The sequence below is a fragment of the Pipistrellus hanaki genome, assembly GCF_964339955.1.
Source record: "Pipistrellus hanaki genome assembly, chromosome: 12".
Classification (NCBI taxonomy): Eukaryota; Metazoa; Chordata; class Mammalia; order Chiroptera; family Vespertilionidae; genus Pipistrellus; species Pipistrellus hanaki.
In genome coordinates, this window is record NC_140514.1 from 1357410 (window position 1) to 1371156 (window position 13747).

At 55.9% G+C, this 13747-nt stretch overlaps 1 protein-coding gene across 1 annotated transcript in view; it reads left to right on the plus strand.

Moving 5' to 3' along the window:
• TAF1B (TATA-box binding protein associated factor, RNA polymerase I subunit B) overlaps positions 1-11827 on the plus strand; it is a 28981-nt gene extending 17154 nt beyond the window's left edge. The window contains exons 9-15 of the mRNA XM_084900088.1: positions 4520-4667; positions 5530-5707; positions 6561-6607; positions 7347-7437; positions 8825-8895; positions 9506-9728; positions 11374-11827. Of these exons, the coding sequence (XP_084756214.1) occupies positions 4520-4667; positions 5530-5707; positions 6561-6607; positions 7347-7437; positions 8825-8895; positions 9506-9728; positions 11374-11575 (960 nt within the window). The 3' untranslated portion in view covers positions 11576-11827. The remainder of the gene's footprint in view (positions 1-4519; positions 4668-5529; positions 5708-6560; positions 6608-7346; positions 7438-8824; positions 8896-9505; positions 9729-11373) is intronic.
• The last annotated feature ends 1920 nt before the right edge of the window (positions 11828-13747 follow it).

The following is a 13747-nucleotide window of genomic DNA, read 5'->3' on the forward strand; positions in this document are numbered from 1 at the left end:
GCAGGAGGCAGCTGATCATTGATTCTCTCCCACCACTGATATTTCTGTCTTTCCCTCTCCCTTCCTCCTTGAAATCATTAACAATAAAGAAAATAAAATGGAGGAGGAGGACTCTGTGGTTTTCCCTTGCTCTGATCCTGGGGCCAAACAAATTCTTGTCTCCCATTCCGTTGGCAAGTCTTTCTCTTTTTATGTTAATCCTCACCTGAGGACATTTTCCCATTGATTTTTAGGGAGAGGGGGAGGGAGGGAAAGACAGAGAAAAACATCGATGTGAGAGAAACACATCAATTGGTTGCCTCCCGCATGCGCCCTGACCAGGGCCCAGGCCGGGGAGGAGCCTGCAAACAAGGTATGTGCCCTTAACCAGAATTGAATCCGGGACCCTTTGGTCCGCAGGCCAACGCTCTAGCCACTGAGCCAAACTGGTTAGGGCTGTTGGCGAGTCTTCATTGGCCGCTAGTTCGTACATTTGTGTGTATCTGTAAGATTTGTCTGTCTGTGCAGCTAACACCATTTCTAAACTCACCCCAGAACCAAGACTACATTTCACAGACAGCAATGTGCTTTCCACAGACACCCGGTAGACGAGACTTGGACACAGAAAAGTGTTTTTGTGACGCCTGGTAGGCTTACACCATTAGGATAATCCTGGCGGCTGAGAGGCGAGGCGAGCGGCTGGTGGCTCCCCGTGGTGTGGATGACACCCTCCCAGCACGCAGAGCAGAGCCGTCACCGCCCTGCATCGCGTCCGGATTGGCAGGTGCCGGGCACCAGCTTCTCGGCCGCATCTGCTGCGGAACAACAGTGGGCACAGGGGAGGCTGGCAGGAGCTCACCTCTGACAGGCACTGCAGGCGTTATCAGCCTGTGTGTAACAGAAACTGCGGCTTGTCCCGACCTGCCTCAGGGCATTGCCTCATGAGGAACAGAAACACGCTGAAATATTTGTGAAATTTAGTAAAAAGCTTTCCCAAGCCTCGTTTTTAACGCAGGCGGGGACCGTCTGGTCCAGCCTCCTGTCTTCCAGAACACACACGAGTGGTTTTCACTCTGAAATGAATCTGTACCACGCGAGAAGCCCAGTGTGTCACATTTACTGTATGTATGTGCCCTTTGTTGTTGTTATTTTTTTTTAATCCTCATCTGAGGATATTTTCCCACTGGTTTTTAGAGAGAATGGAAGAGAGGGAAAGACAGAGAAATCCATGTCAGAGAAACGTCGATGGGTTGCCTCCTGCATGAGGCCCCACCAGGGCTCAGGCTGGGGAGGAGCCTGCAACTGAGGTGCGTGCCCTTGGCCCGGAATGTCCCACGCTCTATCCACTGAGCCACACCGGCCAGGGCCCTGCGTACCCTGTAGACGTGTCTTCGGCCTCTGCTGGCTGGAGTCCACATTCCCTCCTGGCTGTCCCCTCGGTTTTCAGGAAAAGGGGAGGTTTGCGCGTCTTCAAAGGACCGTGTGTGACTGACAGGAGTCCTCATGGCACACCGAGCCTTTGCTCCTCCACGGGGTGTGTGTCGAAACTTAAATGGAAACGCTTCTCGCCAACAAAGAAAACCTTTTCTCCTCCTCTGCCTCCCTCTCCGCCTCTTGGCTCCGGGGCAGCTGCGCCTCCACCAGCGGCGACAAAAGGAGCGATTGTTCGGGTGGTGGCCGGGATGAGCCAGGAGTGTGTGGGCTCCTGGGCCTGTTTTCCTTCTGCCCTCGGTTTATTTGTTTTTGTTATTCCAGAAGCTGAGCACACCTTAGAAAACAACTCAGAAAAGAGAGAGAGAGCTTTACAGACCTAAAGCTGTGTCCCAGCAAACTGCGTCTTTCCTTTAGCTGCTCTGTCAGCATCGGAGCGGCCCCTGTCCCAGGCTCCTCAGCCCAGGCCTGGGTGCGGGGTGCGAGACTGCGGGGTACTTTCTGTTCCCTTCCCGCAGCCTCCTGCCTCTCCACACCCACACCCCCACCCCGGAGAGCAGAGCTGAGGGAGGGCAGCTGAGGGAGGGCCTCTGGGAGAGGGCCGCTGGGGGAGGGCAGGAGTGCCAATTCAGTTTGGTGTTTTCTTTGTGATTCCCGACTCCAGGTAGCTAGCTTTTCTTTCCGTCTTGGGTTTTTACTGACTTAACCTGAAGACGACCTCCTTTTTTTTTAAATATATTTTATTTATTTTTCACAGAGAGGAAGAGAGAGGGATAGACAGTCAGAAACATCGATGAGAGACAATCATCGACCAGCTGCCTCTTGCACACCCCCTACTGGGGATGTGCCCGCAACCAAGGTACATGCCCTTAACCAGAATCGAACCCGGGACCTTTCAGTCCGCAGGCCGACGCTCTACCGCTGAGCCACACCGGTGCCGGCACGACCTCCTTCTTTACCTGCCTTTGCCTCCTCTGTTTCTGGAGTATGGCATTGATTCGAAGCATCATTTTCTTCCAGCAAAAATCTTAGTTGTGGTGGGAAGAGCTGCACACCTGGCCTCTTTCGGGGACAGCCCACCTATGCAGGCACCAAACACCGTCGCCGTGGGCACCGAGGCCGGCCCGGCACGGCTCTGGCACAGATGCAGCGTTTCCTGCCACCGGGGCCGCTTCTGTCCTTCCAGCCGGATTTGCTTCAGTTTTGTATGTTCTCACCCGCAGACCGATCGCAAACAGGCCATTGGTAGCGGGCTCTGCCGTGCCCCTGCCGTGTTCCCCGCCTCGCAGGAGGCCGTCTGTCCTGGGGTCCCCCTCCCGCTCCAGGGAGGGGCTGGGAGTTCCCCCCAGCACTGCTCCCGTGTTTGAATGTTGATCAACAACATTCTGATGTCTGAAGGAGTAAAAAGAAAAGGTGTCACGCTGGTTCAGCCGGCCCCGCCGAGGGCGGGCACGCTGCCCGGTGACTCACTCCGCCCGCCCGGAGCGTCTCGCCCAGTGAAACTGGGTCCGCTGGGGAAAGCCGGGGGCCGCAGCCACTTCCCGCCGACAGGTGCCGGTCTACCGGCTGAGTTTCAGGACACTCTGCGTCCTCACTTCACTCCGATTGGCTCCCCCATCCCGCAGCTCCTGGGGTGTTTGTGCGCGCCCTGGTAGGGGGACACTCGCACAGGCCGAGGTCTCCCCGGGAGGAATTGGGGTGAGTGTCAGGGTAGCAGGTGTTCTCGGTCCCTCGCCCCCACACCGCCCTCCCCCAGGCACAGGAGGAGAAACCAGCTGGTGTTTTCCTTTCCTCCGGCCTCCCACAGCATCGCACCCACCCCTGGAATGTGTGGGCGCAGCGCTGTCATCGGCCTGTGGCTCAGCCCAGCGGGTCTCCGCAGGCAGCAGGGACGAGGTGGGAAGCGTGCGCTGAATTCACTTCACTTCGTTTGTGTTGTGTGAGAATACCCCGGAGAGCTTGTCCGAGCCCCGATCCTCAGACCCATGTCAGTGCCGAGTAAGTCTGGTGTGAGGTGTAAGTCTGGTGTGAGGTGTAAGTCTGGTGTGAGGTGTAGGAATGCGTGTTTGATTTTCTATTGAATTTTCAGAGTGGAAGGGAGGTAAAAGAGAGAGAAACATGATGTGAGAGAGACACATCTATTGGTTGCCCCCCACACCTGCCCCAATGAGGGCCAGGGATTGAACCTGCAACCCAGGTACATGCCCTCGGCCAGGAATCGAACCCACGACCCTTTGGTCCGAGGGACACTCTAACTACTAACCAACACCAGCCGGGGCGGAATGTGCCTTTTTAATGAGCATCTTACAAAGGATTCTGAGAGAGGGTGCTTTGAGCAGAATAGACCTGTCTTATTTCTCTGCCTCTTTTATTTCTCCAGCTTGTTCCACAAAGTAGGTGAGATAGAATTAGACTAATTAGCAGATAACCCAAGTCCAGTTTAGAATAGATGCCGTTTTCTCTTGTTATCCCAGGGTTCCGGTAGGCCATCGAGATGTGGTATGGACACCTGGCAGCTCCTGTGAGGCCTTCCCTGCGTGGCCTGTGCACAATACATCTCTGAACGTCAGCATAGATCACCCTGGCAGTCATAGTGTTCATGTAACACCTCGGTGGTTTTCCACGCTGTGAGCATGGGGTGCAGCCTCCGTGTGAGTCCCGGGAAGCACGCGGACAGGGTGTGACATGAACTCCGTGTGCGCCGTGAACTGGATGGTTAGTGAGGCAGGCCCGGTTAGAGCGGGTGTGGCACGTGGAGACCCCGCAGCGCCGTCTGTGCCGATTCTCCGTGATTGGCAGGAAGTCAGGCTCTCCCCACGTCACCAGCAAGAGTCTGGTGAGCCAGATGGACTCTTAGGGCCTTTCCATTTGGGGCGATTACTGTCTGAGCTCTAGGCGGGTTCCAGGCTGTGTGCGTGCTCCCCACGCTCCTCCCCACAGCCCCAGCCTCGCGCGGCGAGGACCGGTCACATTAGGTCAGACACTTGACGCTCGCTCACTGGTGGGCGCTCGCTCACTGGTGGGCGCTCGCTCACTGGTGGGCGCTCGCTGGTGGACACTCACTGGTGGGCGCTCGCTCACTCTGGCGGCTGCCGCGGCTTTGTTCCAGGCGTGGCCCAGCTACGAGGACATCCACCGGAAGATGATCGAAGTCGCCACCTTCCTGGACCTGCCCCGCTTCCCGGCCATCACGGAGGACTGCTACCTCCACCCCAACATCCTGTGTCGGAAGTACCTGATGGAAGTCAACCTTCCCGGTAAGAAAGGGTGTCTGGTAAGGAAGCTTCTAGAACCCTGGGGAGCACGATGGCGCGTCCTCGCAGGTCCCAGACCAGCAGGGCCGTCGCAACACGAAGCTTCACTTCACATCCTTCGAAGGCACCTCAGCCCCCTGACGAGCGCGGGCTGCTCAGAGGGGACGCGCTCCGTGGGTGCGGGCGGTGCTGGGAGCGCACGGCGGTCTGACAGCCAGCGTGCTGTGTGCAGGGGCGGGCACATGCTTCCGACATGTGACCCATGGTGCACAGTGGTTTGACAGCCCGTGTGCTGCTGCAGGGGACGGGCACATGCTTCCGACATGTGACCCATAGTGCACAGCAGTTTGACAGCCAGCGTGCTGCGTGCAGGGGCGGGCACATGCTTCCGACATGTGACCCATGGTGCACAGAGGTTTGACAGCCCGTGTGCTGCTGCAGGTGACGGGCACATGCTTCCACTGGGCACTGAACCTGCTGCAATTGGGTATGTGCCCTTGACCTGGAATCAGACCCAAGACTCTTGGGCCCACAGGCTGACACTCCAGCCCGGAGCCATGCTGGCCTGGGCCCATTTGCTTTTCTATTACTTTCTATTTTTGATGTAAGAAAAGCAGTTCAAGATAATAATTTAAAATAGTTTTCAAGAAATGCCATTCTTTATAATAATGATGTTCCCATTCTAAATTTTGTGAGACGAGACTATGCCTGTATAACCCAAGCTGCTCCTGACCAGGAATCAAACCGCGACCTCCTGGCCACAGGTCACTGCTCAGCCACCCCCCACGCCAGCTGGGCAGCCCCGTGTTTGAGGACAAAGCTTGTGTTTTTGTTATTTCCTGCCTCACTCCTCTTCCTTCCGCAGACGAGATGCACGACCTCACCCGCCAGGTGGTGCAGATGGCCGGCCTCGGGGAGGCGGACTTCCTGACCTTCGACCCCATCGGCACCCGGGCACGGGCCGTGAAGTACGACGTGCAGGCGGCGGCCATCATCGTGGTGGTACTGAAGCTGCTCTTCCTGCTGGACGACCGCGCGGAGTGGTGAGGCCCCGTCCACTGTCCGGGAGCGGGGCTGCTCTGCCCGTTCAGAGGGGGGAGGCCCCGTTCGCTGTCCGGGAGCGGGGCTGCTCTGCTCGTTCAGAGGGGGGAGGCCCCGTCCGCTGTCTGGGAGCGGGGCTGCTCTGCCCGTTCAGAGGGGGGAGGCCCCGTCCGCTGTCTGGGAGCGGGGCTGCTCTGCCCGTTCAGAGGGGGGAGGCCCCGTCCGCTGTCCGGGAGCGGGGCTGCTCTGCCCGTTCAGAGGGGGTAGGCCTTGTCCCGCTGTCCGGGAGCGGGGCTGCTCTGCCCGTTCAGAGGGGGGAGGCCCCGTCCGCTGTCCGGGAGCGGGGCTGCTCTGCCCGTTCAGAGCGGGGAGGCCCTGTCCCAGGGAGCGGGGCTGCTCTGCCGTTCAGATGGGGGCAGCCGCGCGCTCCGTGGAGAGGCCCTCGGCGTTCTGGGCTGTGAGCTGGCGACTCGGCTGCCGGTCAGGCGCCGTCCTAACTCCGTGCCTATGTCTGCAGCGCGTTGTGTGTAGCGTGCTTTATTGCTAGTTTTTGGGTAGATGCACGTTTCTCATGTTCCACTGGCTCCTGCGTTTTAACCTTTGCACGTCCTAGAGAGCCCGCTCCCGCCATCCGCGGCCCCGTGGGCTCCCAGCCGGTGCGTCTCAGCTCCTTTGGAAGCCGGGAGCTGTACAAGGAGCCCCTCCCGGAGGCAGCCCGTGTGGTGTCCCCCTCCCGTCAGCGCGGGCTTCGCGTCCGTGCCAAGGACTGCTCGTTCTTGTCCCTCCGCTGAATCCAAAATTCCACTCTCCTGTAGTGGTTTCCAAACCAGCTGACTTGTTTGTTGCCGTCTCCAGGTCTCTGTCTGAGATTGCTGAGGCTTATAACGAAGAGAACAGAGAAGGTACTTCCTTTTTTTATCAATCCAGTTCAGAGATAAGCAGTGGGTGGAAAGATCAACAAGTGTAGAGAAGAACTTTGGAAATATACTTGTACAGATGCATGTGGACAAATGGTGCCTGTCCCGGGACTCCTTTTCACACAGTGACTTGGTTATAGTTGTCCTACTGTGTGCAAAGGCCAGCTTGCTCTCCCGCTCCCGGCATCTCTCACCAGCCGCGCGAGGCTGTGAACGCCCTGGCAGTGTTGTGACTGTGCGTCTGTTCCGATGCCTTCAGCCTTTGCTCGCACTGGCTCTCCTCCCCGAAGTGCTCTTCCCTTCTCCCCCCTGCCCCCCAGGTCCACCCCCAATCCCCAGCCCCTGAAGTCCATCTGCCCCGTTCACGGTGCACCCCACACCTCTCCTCACTTGCTCCCCATCCCCTTGTCCAAGTCAGAGTCATCGCTCCTGCCCAGCCGCTCCCGTCCCACTTCCGTTAGAGGCGGCACATTGACTGCAGCCGTGGACTGAGCAGTCTGTCCCTCATCGAGGGTCCGTGTTTGTCAGGCACATGGAGCCTGTTTGACTTACAGGAGGTGCTGCAGGCACCACAGGCAGACAAGCCGGAAGGGGACTCCATCTGTGATTTCCGAGAGCTAATGGATAGCTGTTTCATTATGTCAGTGAAGGAAGATCCAGGTGAATAACGCATGTTATTATGATTGACTAATTTGATTATCATGGGTGTGTTTTTTTTTTCCAGATAAGCCATGTTTTGATTTCAGAAAATGGTACCACGTTATGAAGAAATCCTTGGATGAGAAAAAACAAAAATGGGAGGAAGCCAGGGCAAAGTACGTCATCCCACTGGTCTTAGATTCCCTCCTCTCTCCAGGCCTGTCCCTCACATGAGGTGCAGCAGTTAGACTCGTCAGCGGTGTGGCCTCTGTTCTGGAGACATTAGCCGCTGTTTTCTAATAACTCTTTCATTGGAATGTTCTCCTGCGATAGCGACCCTCCCACTCACAGCCACGGGAAGCGAGGGGTCTGCTTCAGCCTGTCCCCCTGGCTTTGAGCTCTCGTTCCGACGAGGGTCGCTGTGGTGAAGGGGAGAGCCTGCTCTGAGCCGCGGGCAGGTTACTCACCCGTGGCCTCCGAGCCCTGGGACGGAGTTTGCGCCTAAATGTACCTTCGGTTTCTGGCTCTCTGTTCCTTACCAGCTTTTTTGGGGTAAAAACACAGATATTTCTTGAGTGTCTACTAGCCAGACCGTTGGTCAGCACTGGGTAAGAACTGATTCTAACAAGGGTGCGGGGTTATGGCATGACCTTGACCTCTCCTCACAGCGGCCCTCACCTGTGAAGGTGGGCAGACTGAGAGATGTGGAATCCTTTGGTTTGTTCACTTACGGTACTCTTCATTCTTCACCAAATGCTCAACCGAGTCCTTCCCACGTGCCATTCCCGCCAGCCTGGGGGCTCGGGAGAGGGCCCGGTTCTGCCTTCGGACCTCCAGCACTTGTGGCATGTGACTCCTGTGGTCACGCCTGGGAAGGGGCAGGGCCTGGGCCCCGAGCCGGTCCCTGCCTGCTGGGACGCCGTCTCCGAGCGAGAACGGGCCTGGGCGGGGAGGCGGCAGGCTTACTCTGCTGTAAGTCAGGAAAGCCGTCCACCTGAGGGAGGAACGCTGAACGGAGCCTGTTGCTCCTGCCTGGGCTGCCACCCGCCTGGGAGGGCCCTGCGCCCTTGGTCTCCGCTCTGGAGGGGACGCTGTGTGTATTGGGGAGCAGCACCTCCACTTCATAGCGGCACCGCCCTGGCTGGCTCCCCAGGGGCGGAGGGTGATCAGCACAGGGGCTGGCGGGACTGTCGTGCTGGAACCCAGATCCCTCCTCCCCTCCTGTTTCCCCTCTTCCCCCCCCCCTTTCCTTCCTCCTCCTCTTCCTCCCTCCTTCCCCTCCTGTTCCTCCCCCTTCTCCTCCTCCTGTTCCTCCCCCTTCTCCTCCTCCTCTCCAGGAGAGGCGTGACTCCAGGCGCATCTGGGCATCAGAACCAGAACCACTAACTTCCCCCAGCACGGGGCCACTGGGCGAAACCAGGAGAACCCGCTGTTCCTTGGGTGGCTCCGCTATGGGCGAGGCAGCGGGCACTTCCTGGTGAGGGACCCTCACTCTGGGTCTGGGGCCCCGGCACTGAACGGGCGCGGTCCGTTCCTCTGCTCCAGCGTGTCTGTCCTCCACAGGTTCGTGTGGAAGAGCGAGAAGCCGCTCTACCACTCGCCCATCGACAGGTCCGTGGCGCACAAACGGCGGGGTGAGCTGCCTTTTCTCATCAGCGCCGAGCAGCAGCGGGGTGTGTGTGTGTGTGTGTGTGTGTGTGTGTGTGTGTGTGTGTGAGAGAGCGAGAGAGAGTGTGTGAGTGTGTGTGAGTGTGTGAGAGTGTGTGTGTGTGTGTGTGTGTATGTGTGAGAGAGAGTGTGTGAGTGTGTGTGTGTGTGTGTGTGTGTGTGTGTGTGTGTGTCAGGGCCCGGCTGGGAAGTGAGTGCCCGAAACATGCTTCCTGGACCCCAGACCGCATCGCCCCCCAGGAAGCCCCCCAGGAAGCTACTACTTCCCCAAATAGCCAAATAGCGGAGGTCCCCCAAATCTAAACACTTCCTCTGACTTCCAGAACTCTCTGTGGAGAGCTGCCTTCAGGTTGTCTTACTCATGAATGCGGTGAAATATGTGTGATAACAGTTACCATCTCAGCCTTTGTAGGCAGTTCCCCTACACCCCTCACCACTTCCAGTCTCCCCAGTGTCACTGATGACGCATTGTCATCCTGAGACACCAGCATTGGGGCATTGCTATCAAGTGAACTACGATTTTATTGGAATTAACATTAGTGTTCCTTTATTCCTTCCTTTTCCCTCCATTTCCAGAGATGGTGGTGAACCTACAGAAACAGTTTAGCACGCTGGCTGACTCGGTACCCACAGCTGCAAAACACAGCCCTTCCAGCTTTCAGTTCAGCTGGGCGGGAGAGGTCCCCGGCGCAGTCTGCTTCCACGGGCACGGCCTCCAGGGCATCCTGTCCAGGAAAGGCTGCTCGCTCAGGACGCGGAACTCGCTCTACTGGCTGAGCACTCCGAGGTTCTGCAGAAGGTGGGTGGCCCGCAGAGGCAGAGAGTGGGAACCTGACACAGCCTCTAGCCTGCCCTGGAGGAGTATTCTCTCTAATTAAAACAGTCACATACAGCCCGGCCAGCATGGCTCAGTGGTAGAGTGTAGACCTATGAACCAGGAGGTCATGGTTCCATTCCCGGTCAGGGCACAGGCCTGAGTTGTGGGCTCCATCCCCAGTGTGGGGTGTGCAGGAGGCAGCTGATCAATGATTCTTTCTCATCATTGATGTTTTTCTCTCTCTCTCTCTCCCTCTCCCTTCCTCTCCGAAATCAATAAAAATACATTTAGCCCTAGCCGGTTTAGCTCAATGGATAGAGTTTTCCATGATGGCTCCCAGGTTTGATTCCAGTCAGAGGTACATGCCCAGGTTGTGGGCTCGATCCCCGGGGGGGGGGGGGGGGGGGGGGGGGGGCCGCCAATCAATGATTCTCTCTCATCACTGATGTTTCTCTCTCCCTCTTCTTTCCTCTTTGAAATAAATACAAATATATATTTTTAAATATCTATATATTTTTTTAAAAACCATGTCCATGGCTGAGGATTTAAATATGTGTGTGTGTATATATATATATTTCCATTGATTTCAGAGAGGAAGGTAGAGGGAAAGAGAGAAACATCAATGATGAGAATCATGGATCGGTTGCCTTCTGCACACCCCACACTGGGGATCAAGCCCACACCCCAAGCATGTGCCCTGACCGGAAATTGAACTGTGACTCCTGATTCATAGATCCATATTCAACTACTGAGCCACACCAGCCTGGCTAAAAATATATATATATGTTTTTAAAACAAAGCCATAATACTATTGATCAGACATAAAATAAACTAATAATAATCCCTTCATATTATCACACATGCAGTCACTTTTTAGATTTTCCCAATTGCCATGTACTTTTAAATAACCCGGAATCCAAGTGCTGTCCATACCTTGCGTGTGGCTGAGCTATGCCGTAGGTGGTTAGTCGGTAAATTCCTCCTTTATCTCCTGTCCCCGTGCACTCTGCTGGCTGAGTAATGAGGTCATGAGTTCTGCACAGCTTCCCGCACAGAGAGAGGGAGTCACGGTCCTGTGTCCCCGCATGGCCTGCCTCGGGGCAGTGAGGTTGCGATGTGAGGAGAGATTGGGTGGTAGTTGGGAGCTGTGTCAGATGCAGGATCTGCTGCTGTAGAAGGAAGGGGGTGCTGCGGGGACTGTCCCTGTAACAGGCACAGGGCTGGAGGCTGCCTCATCAAGTCTGGTGTCTTCTTTTGGGTGGGGGTGGGGAGCATTTGCTTTCTTTTATTTGTTTTAAAATGGGTCCCGGATCGCTGCCTTCTGCTTTGTTTGCCTGGATCATGGTAAGAAGCGGGGGCCCGGGAAGGAGTGGCAGAGCCCTGGACCAGGAGCTGGGAGGGCTGGCTCTGGTCCCCCATGTGTCCCTGCAGTGGTGGCCAGGGGCTGGGCCACATTCTCCCCTGTGAAATACAGGAGTTTTACCACAGTGTCTGTTTCCTTTCAGCTCAGATGACTGTTCTGAGCTAAAACGTATCTGCATGTTCAGTTATGGGGGGGGGTGATCGGGGCAGAGGCAGGCCTTCCAGGTGGCCATTTGCAGATAACATCTTCTCTGCTTCCTTCTAGCTACTGTAAGCACCTGACGACCTATGAAGAGTCCAACTTCTCGCTGAGTTACCAGTTTATAATAAATCTCTTCTCCTTCCTGCTAAGGACAAAGACCTACTTCCTCCACGAAGAAGTGAGCTTAATTGAAAAGAGACTTTTTAAGACAAAATACAGTAAACCAAAAACGAAACCTTCAAGATCCAAGAAAGTGCGAAAATGAGAAAAGCAAGATGGAAACTTCCTAGGGAGAATATTTTAATAGTGACAGTAATATCAAATTGTAATATAACAGGTCCAGAGAAGTATGGAAAATAGAATTTTTTGGCTATATATCCATACATAGACACACATACATATAGTACATATATATGTCGATTGTGCTTATAATGTGTATATAAATGAGCTTTGAGTTTATTTTTTTAATTACAAATATTTTTTGAGAAAATTAAAAAGCAATGTTACATAAATGGTATCCAGATATTTCTATTCATTGTATTTTAGAGCTAAATTTGCCTTTTAAACTAGATCACTTCCTTGTTCTTTAGTCCCAAAGTAAACGCCAGCCGGATCGAAGATCAAACATTCTGGTCATTTATAAGCGTTGGAGGAAAACAGGCCTGGAGGCTCCGGGATGCTGGAACAGGGAAGGACTTCCTAAGCCCGGAACCGGAGGCAGAAGGCGCGATGGGTCATGTGACTATAGTCGAAGGCCAGCAGGAATGGAAGGAGAAAGTGGTGGCACTTAAAGGAATAATCTGAGTGGATCAGCGGTCCTCTTACAGCACCAGCGGAGTGCCGGGTGCACAGGAGATGGGAACAGACGCCTCTGAACCAGGAGGCACAGAGCCCGGACAGAGGACGGGCCGGGAGGCAGCCTCACTCCTGCGAGACACGCTCCCTGGCGAGGTGTGTTCGCCACTAGACTCGATCTTTGCTGATTTGGGGGGAATCCCTTTTATGAACAAATCTTATTTATCATTTTAAGTTCCACGCCACTGCAGAGAAACATAACTACCACTGAGGTGCGATCTCCCTGGTCTCAGACCCAGCCGATCGTACTGGGAAAGGGGAGGCGCCTGGGGCTGCGAGTGGAAGGCAGACCCTTCGGGGGGAGAGTGCGTGTTCCGGGCCTCCGGGCCTCTGAGCTCACAGCCATGCAAACAGCGGATGTGCAGGAGCTGAGTGACGTTTCGTGGTGTTCGTGGGCTTAGCATCAAATGCAGATCATCCGAGCGTCATGTAAGCAGTTATTACACACCTGTCTTGTACTGAACATTTTACATGTCTTCTCACTTCATGTGGCTAGAGAAATCTATCTACAACTGTAGCAATTAAAGGTTTAGGCACAGCAGGTTAAAACAAAAGCTTTAAAATTTTTTAAGTAAGAAATTAAATCAGTGAATGTACACTGAGAGTCTATCCCCATGAGAATACAGAACCTTGGCCCCCAAACCGCATTAATCTACTGGGGTGTCTCACACATTTTGAACACAGGTTTGTTATGTGTGGGGTTTCCCCCCTCTTAATCCTTGGGGGAAAAGCGGTTTCTTTAGGCAGCTGGAGGTTCTGTGCCTCCTGACGGCGCTGGCTCCTGGCCCGCCGGGTCAGCCAGCACCATTGCGGGATGTGATAATGGCTGGCAGGGCGAGGAGCCAGGCGCCTTATCTCCCTGGGGGGGGGCAGGCTGCCATTGCCACACACGCGGGGCCTTCACGCCCAGAGAGGAGGCGAGCCCAGGGCCGGGGTGTCTCCAGGTCTTTGTTGTCGTTGGGTGTGTTTTCCTCCCACGGGCACCAGCCGCCTAAGAGGAAGGGAGAGAATTGGTGCTAACCCGCCCGGCCCCGCCCCGCCCCTCCCCACCGAGGATGCTTTGCTTAGAGGACGAAGGAGCACTTCCCAGGTCCCGGAACCCTGAGTGAGGCCCCAGCGTGGCTGCGGGCACCTCGCCTCTTCCCCCCAGAGACCCTACAACGTGGTCTCTGTCATTTCACAGACCAGGAGCAGCCGGTCTGTCCCGGCAGCCGCTCCAGCATCTGGTTCCCAGCCGCGGAGACCTTAGTGCCCTCCCCCTTAACCCCCCGGCCCGGCCATGCCAGGCTCGAATGTAAGGACCCCAGTGCCACTCACTCCAAAAGAGGAAACATCAGCACCTATGGCTGGAGTATATCCTCACCCCCAAGCCTGCACCCCAAACCTGTTTGTCCTCTAGCACCCTGTCTCTCATCGCAGCCCGTGGCCTAATCACCCACCGCCAGCCCCTCCCTCCCTGTCACCCCCGCAGCTCACCCGTCACTCACAGGTGGTTCCACCGCCGGGCACCTCTCGGGCGGCTCTCCAGGCCTCCGTAGGCGTCCCTGCCCAGCGCAGGCCCCCAGCGTGCGGCTCCTGTGGG